General features: G+C 37.7%; 2 protein-coding genes across 20 annotated transcripts in view; one reads left to right on the forward strand and one right to left on the reverse strand.

The window, feature by feature from the left end:
- etfa (electron transfer flavoprotein subunit alpha) overlaps nucleotides 1–12,500 on the forward strand; it is a 316,751-nt gene that overhangs the window by 65,103 nt on the left and 239,148 nt on the right. The gene's annotated exons all lie outside the window — the stretch shown is intronic.
- tmem266 (transmembrane protein 266) overlaps nucleotides 1–12,500 on the reverse strand; it is a 102,760-nt gene that overhangs the window by 23,281 nt on the left and 66,979 nt on the right. For all 19 annotated transcript variants that reach the window (XM_073942354.1, XM_073942352.1, XM_073942351.1 and 16 more), the window contains 2 exon segments: nucleotides 11,526–11,680; nucleotides 6,383–6,456 (listed from right to left, as the gene is read on the reverse strand). In XM_073942354.1, the coding sequence (XP_073798455.1) occupies nucleotides 6,383–6,456; nucleotides 11,526–11,680 (229 nt within the window).

The raw sequence follows: 12,500 nt of genomic DNA on the forward strand, positions 1-12,500 counted from the left end.
AGTGCTTAAAATAAGATTGCTTTTGTCAATAATGTAGATCAAGCTCAAGTTTACACACAAGAGCTGAAAGTCAATGAAACTTTTGGACAAATCATTTAAATCAATGATTCATCATAATCGAGACATTTGCATTGATTCTAAATGAATCAGCCATTTTGAACAAATCAATTGAATCGATGATTCAACCACACAGTTTTAGTGTCATATTTAATTACACCTAATCTAAAAAAGCATAAAAACAGATCTCAAGCTCAACTTTACACACTAAAGCTGGAAGTCAATGATCTAATGACGCATTCATCAAGACACATGCTTTGACTCTACATTCTAAATGAATCAGCACTTTTGAACAAAACATTTGTATCAATGATTCACCAATACAGTTTGTGTCATATTTAATTAAACCTAATCTAAAAAAGCATAAAAACACATCAAAATATAGTTTCATTATTGAAAAGAGTGCTTCAAATAAGATATTTTTTGTTGATATTACATATCTCAAGCTTAACTGTATGTACTAAAGCTTAGTCAATGTTACAGGAACACATTCATCAAGACACTGGCTTTGTTTCTAAATGAATCAGCCATTTTGAACAAATGATCTGAATCAATGATTCACCAACACAGTTTTAGTGTCATATTTGTTCAACTCTGACATAAACTAGCACAATAACTCAACAAAGTATGGTATCATTATGTAAAATGCTGCTTAAAGTTATGTCGATATTGCAGATCTCCAGCTCAACTTTACACACTAAAACTGAAAGTCAATGATAGTGACGCATTTAAGACACTCGCATTGTTTCTGAATGAATCAGCCATTTTGAACAAATCTTTTGAATAAATGATTCACCAACACAGTTTTAGTGTCATATTTTTTCAACTCTGACAAACTAGCACAAAAACTCTTATAATAATATAGTAATATAACAATATATAGTTTTATTATGTAAAAGAGTACTTTAAATAAGACAATTTTTGTTGATTTTGCAGATCTCCAGCTCAACTTTACACACTAAAACTGAAAGTCAATGATAGTAACGCATTTAAGACACTTGCATTGTTTCTGAATGAATCAGCCGTTTTGAACAAATCATTTGAATCAATGATTCAGTTTTAGTTTCATGTTTTTTCAACTCTGACATAAACTAGCACAAAAACTTAAAGTATAGTATCATTATGTAAAAGGCTGCTTAAAGTAAGGTTTTTATGTCGATATCGCAAATCTCAAGCTCAACTTTACTCACTAAAGCTGAAAGTCAATGATCTAATGACGCATTCATCAAGACGCTTGCACTGGTTCTAAATGAATCAGCCATTTTGAACAAATCATTTGAATCAATGATTCACCAACACAGTTTTAGTGTCATATTTGTTCAACTCTGACAAACTTGCACAAAAACTCTTAATAATAATAATAATAATAATAATAATAATCATAATATAATAACATAATATAGTTTTATTATGTAAAAGAGTACTTTAAATAAGACATTTTTTGTTGATTTCGCAGATCTCCAGCTCAACTTTACACACTAAAACGGAAAGTCAATGATAGTGACGCATTTAAGACACTTGGATTGTTTCTGAATGAATCAGCCGTTTTGAAAAAATCATTTGAATGATTCACCAACATATTTATCTGTCCATGACCTAAACTAGCACAAAAACATCACCAAAATACAGTTTCATTATGTAAAAGAGTGCTTTAAATATTTTTGTTGATATCTCAAGATCTCAAGCTCAACATCCAACATTATGCACTAAAGGAAGCTGGAAGTGTGAAAAGCATAATTGTGTAAAAAAAACAAACAAACTGATGTTTCAGCACAATTGCATTCTGGGAAATCATCCATTAAAGAACATCCAGTTTTGTGAAATGCAAGAGAGAAGGCTTGAAAAAGAAAAAAATAAGCACCCCATGAACAGCAAAGGTAAATAATGAGCTTGCAGGGGGAAAAGTGTACACAAGGTAATTCCAAATCTAAGTGATATCCAGATATGTGGCCACAACAGAATTCACCTCCATCTTCATGGCCAAATAACCTCTGCAAAACCCATTTCCAACCAGAATCATTTCCCCCCCCTTTCATCTCGTCTCAGAACGCAGCTCATAATTTATCAGTGACCTGCAATATGTATTCATAAACTCGGGAGCGGGAGAGATCTCATGGAAACACTGTGTTTTAGTGACTGCTGACTCAGGCGGCACACCGTAGTCTTTTTATCACTTCTACTTTACTCATTTTCTTCTCTCTCTCTCTCTCTCGAGCTGAAACACGTGACCGGTGCTGAATGTTTCAGGCGTTCATGTCTCTTGGCCTTTATCGATGAGTAAAACACAGCTGAAGGAAATAAATGCAAGTCTGCTTACAAGAGCCAGAGACAAATGAAACTGAATTTCATGGAATGGGAATCAATAGAAGTCAGGGGACCGATGGACAGATGAACACACACAAGTTTCTATGCTAAAACAAAGGTAATTTTAGCACAAAATCCCAAAAGTAAAGTGTGTGTTTCCATCTAGTTTTTAGAGTGGCTGACTGTGGTATTGGTAACCTAGCAACCTATAATAAATAAAACAAACAAAGGTGGAGTGACGTTGGTTTAATGGTCGCTACGTCAGTGGTTAATCTGCAAATGGGTTTCCATACTAAAGTAAAGAGAATCTTTTCTAAGTTCATGAAAAATCCCAAAAGCAAACTAGGTGTATTTCCATCATATTTTAAGAGTGGTTGACTGTGGTATTGGCAACCTAGCAACCAATAGTAAACAAGAGAAATATTGGTTTAATGATTGCTACTGAACAGTTTATTCTGCAAATGGGTTTCCATCATAAAATAAAGGGAATATTTTATAAATTTACAAAAAAAAAAATTCAAAAGCGAATTAGGTGCGTTTTAATCAAGTTTAGAGTGGCTGACAGTGGTATTGGTAACCTAGCAACTAATAGTAAATAGAATAGAGGAGGAGTGACATTGGTTTAATGGTCGCTACTTCAGTTTATTCTGCAAATGGTTTTCAATCATAAAATAAAGGGAATCTTTTCTAAATTAACAAAAAAAAATCCAAAAGTAAATTTAGTGCATTTCCATTAAGTTTTTAGAGTGGCTGATTATGGTATTGGTAATCTTTCCTTGGAGAAAAGTGCAACTGTCAATATGGTGAATGAAGCCCCACCTTCTAATACAAGAGCCAATCAGTGATCGCTATATGGCTAACAAAGCACGCCTTCTAGTACAAGAGCCAATCATCGATCGCTATCGTATGACAATTCTCCGGGTAAGGGATTTTGTGTGCAGATTTTGTGTGATACGAACGTTAAGGAATGAAACTATATAGACAGCTGTGGTTTGATTTTATTGGTTATTCGTAATATGAAATGGTATTGTGAGCTTGGCACGTAAATTTGGAGAATTTGCTGTTTCCTCATTCAGACTGAATGCCCACCCAACTGAAAAAACAGCTTGAATCAGCCTAGGCTGGTTGGCTGGTTTTAGCTGGTCAACCAGGCTGGTTTTAGAGGGGTTTTGGCCATTTCCAGGCTGGTTTCCAGCCATTTCCGACCTGGTCTTAGCTGGTCAGGCTGGGAGATGACCAGTTAAAACCAGCTTGACAAGCCTAGCCAGGCTGGAAGCCCAGCCAAACCCAGCTATGTCCAGCTTAAACCAGGCTGGGCAAGCTGGTTTTAGCTTGATTTAGCTGGTCATTTTCCAGCCTGACCAGCTAAGACCAGGCTGGAAATGGCTGGAAACCAGCCTGGAAATGGCCAAAACCCTTCTAAAACCATTCTGGTCAACCAGCTAAAACCAGCCAACCAGCCTAGGCTGGTTTAAGCAGTTTTTTTCAGTAGGGTGAGCATTCAGTTTTCAGCAGGGCTAGCATACTGCCCGAGAGGCATTTCAAAGACGGCCGCCGAGTGAAATGACTTGCCTTAAAGGTACTTTGGTATAACTCGCACATCTTTCTCGAGTTCAGTCATCATGCCAACACAGCAACCTCTCACAACACAACCTCTCCAATGCAGCCCCTCGCGATATTTGCAAACAAGACATATGAATCATATTTATTATTCTTTGACAGTAACGGAGGAACGCCGCCAAATATAGTGAAGAGTAATGATTTACTCTAATAATTTACTTGAGTAAAAGTACACATATTTAAGTGAACTCAAAATGTACACGCTACCCAACAATTTTACTCAAGTAAACGTAATTCATTACCACTCACCTCTGGCGATACTTCCCACCGCAGCTTGATTTCGCTTTTAAAAATGGCGGCGCGTGAAATCAGTCTATTCCATATTCATTTTTTTATTGTTTGCTAAAATGTTGAATTACGGATAAATGCTTCAGCAGAGTTATGCACCATTGTAAAGTATGTGATGTTAGCTGCAGAGCTGTCTGTTATTATTGAGTTTTCCACGCAGCACACAACACGATTGGTTGCTTCACCTGTCAGTCATACGGCCTCAAGGGTGGTCACGTGACCAGTGCTAAAAGTTTCAGGCGGTCCTGTCTTTTGGTCTTTTATTGACGTGTTAAGCTGAAGGAAATAAATGCACGTCTGCTTTAAAAGAGCCAGAGACAAATGCACCGGATCTGAAGAAATGGGAATCAATAGAAGTCAGCTTGGGAGCACACACACACACACACATACGCGCGCACACTTTTAAAGTACAGTAACAGCACTACTATGTGGAACTGTTTTTTTCTCTCTCCTCCTTGGGTTCAATGAAGACGCCCCACAGCATAAACACTGACGAGACTCTGCATCAAATGCTTCCAAACTACCCTTCATTTGAAACTGAGTCTGTCGATAATCGTAAAAGCCCCTATTTCTAGAAAGCCTGGTGGCGGTGCGTAAATCACGACTGTCTCCGAGTCAGCATCTCCGCTCTTTTAGTGGCCTCTGACCTTTAAATGCTCACATTCACACAAACTTTATTGCCGAGACTGCGCTTTTAGAGCTCTCAGATGCATCTCTAAAAATGCATTTATGTCCATGAGGGGTTGAGAAGTCTAAAAAATATATCTTTTAATATATCTGAAATGGGGCGGCATGGAGGCACTGTCACCTCGCAGCTGGTTTGAGTCCAAGCTGGGTCAGGTGGCATTTCTATGTGGAGTTTGCATGTTCTCCCTGTGTGGGTTTCTCCCATAGTCCATGTACATGCGGTACAGGTGAATTGAACAAACTAAATTGGCAGTAGTGTATGTGTGTGAATGAGTGTGTATGGGACTCTCAGACCATAAGAAACTAAATTCTCTGGTCTGATGAGACTCAAATTGAACTCTTTGGAGTAAACGGCAGGCGTTACGTTTGGAGAAAACCAGGCAGCGCTCATCACCAGGCTAACACCATCCCTACAGTGAAGCATGGTGGTGGCAGCATCATGCTGTGGGGATGTTTTTCAGCAGCAGGAACTGGAAAACCAGTCAGGATAGAGGGAAAGATGAATGCAGCAATGTACAGAGACATCCTGAATGAAAACCTGCTTCACAGTGCTCTTGACTTCAGACTGGGGCGACGGTTCATCTTCCAGCAGGACAATGACCTAAAGCACACCGCCAAAATATTAATGGAGTGCCTTCACAACAACTCTGTGAATGTCCTTGAGTGGCCCAGCCAGAGCCAAGACCTTAATCCTATTGAACATCTCTGGAGAGATCTGAAAACGGCTGTACACCGTCACTTCCCATCCAACCTGATAGAGCTTGAGAGGTACTACAGAGAGGAATGGGCAGAAATTCCCAAAGACAGGTGTGCCAAGCTTGTGGCATCATATTCAAAAAGACTTGAGGCTGTAATCGCTGCCAAAGGTGCATCAACAAAGTCTTGAGCAAAGGCTGTGAATACTGATGTACATGTGACTTTGAATTGAATCCATTTTGGAATAAGGCTGTAACATGAGCAAATGTGGAAAAAGTGAAGTGCTATGGATACTTTCCGGATGCACTGTATTTTTATTGGTGTGTAAGCCAATTTAAAGGCTAAGTGTATATACCTAGGCCGATTTAGAGTGCTGAGATATTACGATGTTACAGAGGACTTATTTTATTTATTTGTTCCAACTTCTAAGTGGCCTAAACGTTTGTTATAAATAATGTTAAAACACATATAAATGACTCATTCTTGAAAAAAGGCAAAAGAGCTGTGTGCATGTGCACATTTGAATAATGTCGGGCTGTAAACGGGTTCAGGCTTTAAAAAGCTGTCAATCAAAATGTACTTGTTGGGCTTTGGCAGAATTCTGATGGGCTCTGGCCCTATTGTGCCTAAATTATATGAATAATATGAGACATTATTAGGATCTCCTCTCAAAAGTAAATAATTATTAGAGTGGCTTTATCAGAAGATGTGTAGTTCATCAAACACTCACCTCAGTGAAGAACACAGACAGGATGACCAGGCTGATCCAGTGGATGATACAGGCAAACTGGAATGCATTATTAACTGTGGACACAAGGCAACACGCTTTTAGTTATTCTGGTTATAACAGTCAAATGATTCTTAAACATGTTTTCTTTTTTATTATTAAATAACGAATAGTTTTATTTGCACAAAGACTGCATTACATGATATAATTAAAAGGTGATATTGACTTATATTAGAATAATGCTGATTAGTAATAATTGCTGTTTAAATAAAAATGATAATTTTATTACATGCAGACTAAAAAAAAACGGGTAAACGTTATAGTTCATATAAACTATAACTTCACGTGAAGTGCTCGTGCATCCAGGTTAATCATGAACAACTCAGTGCGCATGCACTAGTTGCACTATCGCGGTCTGATTATGTTTCAATCAAGGTTAATTTGCATCAAATACATAATATCTGTGCCAAACATTTCAACTGATGAACATATTAACAGTAATACAATCGTATAGCCGAATTAAATGTATGCATTGACATGTTATAGCCCTAATGAGCATGATTGTGTGAAACTCCATATAGATACATATTGCAGTGATTTCGGGTGGGTACTTAGCGATGCACGCACACATATATATATGCACAATCCTTAAATACTCTGCTGATTTGCACTCTATAATACCTGTTTTATAACTTTAAACTATCAACAACCACCACTGAGCTTTATTCTAGCGATCGTTCTTCCCGCTCCGTGGTCGATTTTGGCATAGTCCATTTCACATGAGATGGCGGGGGTGAGTGGAAGAAACCAAGTCGCAGGGGGAAATATTTTGCAGAGAAATAATTAATGATTTCTTATGTGGCCCGGTACCAATTGTTCCACGGACCGGTACCGGTCCGCGGCCCGGTAGTTGGGGACCACTGATTTAAGTGACTGAATGTGGCATGGTTGATGGTTTGAGTATTTCAGAAATGCTGATCTACTGGGATTTTCACGCACAACCATCTCTAGGGTTTACAGAGAATGGTCCGAAAAAGATTAAAAATCCTGTAAGCGGCAGTTCTGTGGGTGAAAATGCCTTGTTGATGCCAGAGGTCAGAGGAGAATGGCCAGACTGGTTCCAGCTGATCGAAAGGCAACAGTTACTCAAATAAGCACTCGTTACAACTGAGGTCTGCAGAAGAGCATTTCTGAACACACAACACATCCAACCTTGAGGCAGATAGTCTACAGCAGCAGAAGACCACACCGGGTGCCACTCCTGTCAGCTAAGAACAGGAAATTGAGGCTACAATTCACACAGGCTCAACAAAACTGGACAATAGAAGATTGAAAAATGTTGCCTGGTCTGAGGAGTCGATTTCCACTGCGACATTTACATGGTAGAGTCCCTTTATGGCCACAGTGTACCCGTTTCTCATGGCTACTTCCAGCAGGATAACACACCATGTACTAAAGTTCGAATAATCTCAGACTGTTTTTTTGAACATGACAGAGTTTACTGTACTGAATTGGCCTCCACAGTCACCAGAACTCAATCCAATAGAGCACATTAGGGATGTGTTGAAACGGGAGATTCGTATCATGGATGTGCAGCCAACAAATCTGCAGCAACTGTGTGACGCTATCATGTCAATATGGAACAAAATCACTGAGGAATATTTCCAGCATCTTGTTGAATCTATGCCACGAAGGACTAAAGCACATCTGAAGGCAAAAGAGGGTCCAACCAGGTACTAGTAAAGTGTACCTAATAAAGTGGCCGGTTAGTGTACTTCAATTTGTAAAAACTATTAAGTTAATCAGTTTGTCAAAGCACCATCTTTTTTACCTTGCAAAAAATGCAGGGTTCCAAACAATTTTCATGTTGTCCCGACACAAATCGATTAGATACATAAAGTAGACCGAACTAAAAATAAAGTTTCTCCCCCCAAAAAATCATCAGAACTGTGTTGTTTAAGCTCATTTTAAATGAGTCAAAATAAACTGCAAAAATAATGTTTTTTTTTTTATTTATTTGACTAAAATATCCAAAAGTCATATAACAAAAATCATATAAAAAGCTGAATAAATCTAAACATCCCTCCATGTGAGCATCTGATTACATTAGATGTCAACATGGGGCATATATCAGTGATGTCTACATCGCATTAGACATCAGTGATATGATCCTGCACTGATCCGTGTCCTGCATTTGTCTATTTATCCGCTCTATTACTGCCTTCACTTCTCACCCTCTCTTGGCCCATATGTCTTAGTTTGCTCTGTTCACTGATCTGTCCATCGGCCCATTCATCTCCCTCAGTCGCTCCGTCCATTAATCCTGCACTCCTCCCTCCGCTCTCATCCGTCTCTCCTTCCTCCCTCCCTCCCTCCCTCTGTCTGTCCATCAGGACTTTGTAAAGACGGCGGTATGGGCTGACGTATGCTGGTGTCAGATCTCTCTTTAGCGCACACTCAGAGTATGAATGAGGATCAGCGCTCAGATTTATAATGTGCTCCTATGGGGAATGAAAATGACTAGCATTTGCCATTCTTGAGTGATTAGCTGAAGTTTGTCTTGTTTCTAGTCCAAATATCCACAAATACTTAAATCAAGAAGCATTTTAGGTATAAATATTGTTTTGTTTTTAGAAATAATGAGTGAGTTTTTCCTTATAAGGACACTTCAAATCATCTCCCCGAGAGCTTAACAGTTGTGCTTTACCATTTTTGGACCCATTCAGAAGTCTCTGGAGCACTTTTAGGTTAGCTTAGCATAGATCATTGAATCGGATTTGACCATTAGCATGTTGTTTAAAAATTGCTAGTTTTGTTATTTTTCCTGTTTAAAGCTCTTACAAAATCTTCTGTACTTACATCGTGAATTAACTATGAAATTTTGCTAATTTCTAGGTTGATATGGCTAAGAACTATACTGTAATTATGGCGTAATATTGAAGGAACTTTGCTGCCATACCATGGCTGTAACCAGTACAGTGGTGTTACATTAGAATATACATTAGAACAGTGGTTCTCAAACTGTGGTACGTGTACCACAAGTGGTACGCAGGCTTCCTTTAGTGGTACGCGGAGGAATGATATATTCCATGTACATGCTACACACATTTCAAAATTTATCAAAAATGATGGATATAATGTGCCATATATGACATATAGCCTATATTTCTGAGGTAATCTGCCACGTTTTTTAACTGTGCAGAGTTGTAGCTGCTTTATTGGGCCTACTACGCTACTGTATTTCAATACTGCTCATGTTGGTGGTACTTGGAGAAACAATTTTTTCTAAGGTGGGACTTGATGATAAAAGTTTGAGAACCACTGCATTAGAAAATACATAAGTTTAAACAAAGATTATTGAAACTCAACATTGAGCGAGATGCTAATGGTTTGATTTGAATCAATTATCTATGCTAAGCTAAGCTAAAAGTGCTCCATAGCTGGAGATCGCCTGCTCATTGAAACAGAAAGCTTATTGAAGACTACTGAAACAAAGACTATTGAAACTGGTCATTTTTGATAATGGTCTAATCCGAATCAATTATCTATGCTAAGCTAAGTTTAAAGTGCTCCATACCTGGAAATCAACTGCTTATTGGAACAGAGAGATTATTAAAACTGGTCATTTTTTAGTGAAATGCTAAGGGTCTAATCTGAATCAATTATCTATGCAAAGCTAAGCTAAAAGTGCTCCATAGCTGGAGATTGCCTGCTCATTGAAACAGAAAGCTTATTGAAGACTACTAAAACAAAGACTATTGAAACTGGTCATTTTTGTTAATGATGTTAATGTGTTAATGTTAATGTTCTAATCCGAATTAATTATCTATGCTAAACTAAGCTTAAAGTGCATCATACCTGGAGATTGTCTGCTTATAAAAACAGAAAGATTATTGAAACTGGTCATTTTTGAGCGAGATGCTAATGGTCTAATCCCAATCAATGATCTATGCTAAGCTAAGCTAAAAGTGCTCCATACCTGGAAATCAACTGCTTATTGGAACAGAGAGATTATTAAAACTGGTCATTTTTGAGCAAGATGCTAAGGGTCTAATCTGAATCAATTATCTATACTAAGCTAAGCTAAAAGTGCTCCATAGCTTGAGATCAGCTGCTCATTGAAACAGAAAGCTTATTGAAGATTTCTGAAACAAAGATTATTGAAACTGGTCATTTTTGAGGGATGTTAATTGTCTAATCTGATTTAATGATCTATGCTAAGCTAAGCTAAAAGTGCACCATACTTGAAGATTGTTTGCTTATTGAAAAAGAAAGATTATTCAAGAATATTGAAACAAAAATATTACTGAAATTATGATTATTTTTGAGTGAGACGCTAATGGTCTAATCTGATTCAATGATCTATGCTAAGCTAAGCTAAAAGTGCTCCTGGCAGACCCGAAGATCAGCTAAATGGATTTAAAAATTGTAAAACTTAATTGTTTAACTCTAGGAAAGCTGTAAAATAAGCCTATATGCAAAAAAGTGGAGTGTTCCTTTAAGAACCTCCTTTAAGAAAAAAACTCATCTGATCTCTGACTGATCATCTTGGCCTAGAAAATGTTTCTTCACTTAGAGTTTTTATCTGGATTCTAGTCCAAATATTTAAAAAAAAAAAAATTTCAAACAGTTTTAATTTTCTGAACAATAAAGTATTACTAATTATGGTTGAAATCAAGATACTTTCTGATTCCAGTGACTCTGATTCCATGAACGACTCTTGGGAATTAGTCATCATTATAATTTTTTTATCAAAACAACCAGTTCCCAAACAAATTTAAAAGTGTGATCAGATTTCTTTTCTAATTCCAGTTCTAAAATTGTAGTGTGACCAGTGTAAACCAGTTTCTGAATAAATGCAACTGAACAGGTCAGTTCATCTAAAAATGAAAGGTACTTCTCATTTACAAATGTTTTTGTGAAGAAATGGTCTAATGCTAGTGACACTAGACATGTGCTGTTTGTTAAGACTATTTGTTTAAATTGAGCTGAAACACATTTCTTTTGGAAAACTTTTTTTTAAATCAATCTACTTCAGTTTGTAAAAACTAGTAAGTTGACATAATTTACTTCATGTTGACCCAACACAAATGGATCGTGTGGAACACAGCATTGTTTTACAGTGTGAACGCTGTGTAATACTCACACTGCAGGAGCTTGGTATCGATGAGCAGTTCCAGAGTCAGTAGGAGCACCACTAGGATGACGCAGGCCACCAGGAAACAGTTGAACCCGGCGCTCAGCAAACACACCTGCCACAGCGCAGCTCTTCTCCCGCAGCACGGCTTCAGCCAGTTCGACCTGCGCACCAAACACATAACAACACTCAACTGAAAGACTGTGTGTACAAGCTTACTTCTAATTGTACGAAAATAGGTTTTACAATTTTACTTTCATTCCAGTTCATCTGAGTGTTACGACTAACATTTATTTATTTATTTTTGTTGCACATTGCATGTGCTTTATCTTGGCTCCATCTACTTGTGCAGTTTTTACTTACCCCATAGGCTCCAATGTTAATTCCAGGCTCTGATTGGCTGCAGTTCTTGAGAGCTATAACAACAGAACTTCCAACTGAGTTCGAGGTGCTCATTATTAGTGCGACTTCTGCTGGGAGTGGAGAGCTTCTGGATTTCCCTACTTCTCCGGCTGACGAACAAACTTTATTACGGTCCAAATGTCCACGTATATTTGCAACTTTTTGAGAGTTTGAGCTTGTAGGGGTGGCCTGCCTATTTACTATGGTTACTTTTGACTTTGTTTACGTTCAGGGAGGAAAGAAAGCTTCCTGTATTTTTCTTTAAAGATTTAAAGGTTGTTTAGATTATTTACTTTGTAGACTCTCTTGTTATTTGCTACTTTTTCAACAATAAATCTATTCATTTACTCTCAACTGAGTGTCCACGTTTGATTGTCATGCGAAGGGGATCTTTTTTTTCAACTGCATTTCGTTGCATTGTACTTGTACATGTGTAATGACTATAAAGTTGAATCTAATCTAATCTTTTGTATAAGTTTAATTCAACAAATCCACCAACCACAATCTTATTTCGTTTACCCGAGAAATCTGCATCAACACGATACAAGGTGAGCTACTGAGCAAACTGACCACGGCACAAAA

The sequence above is a fragment of the Danio rerio genome, chromosome 25 (genome assembly GCF_049306965.1).
Source record: "Danio rerio strain Tuebingen ecotype United States chromosome 25, GRCz12tu, whole genome shotgun sequence".
In the NCBI taxonomy this organism is placed as follows: Eukaryota; Metazoa; Chordata; class Actinopteri; order Cypriniformes; family Danionidae; genus Danio; species Danio rerio.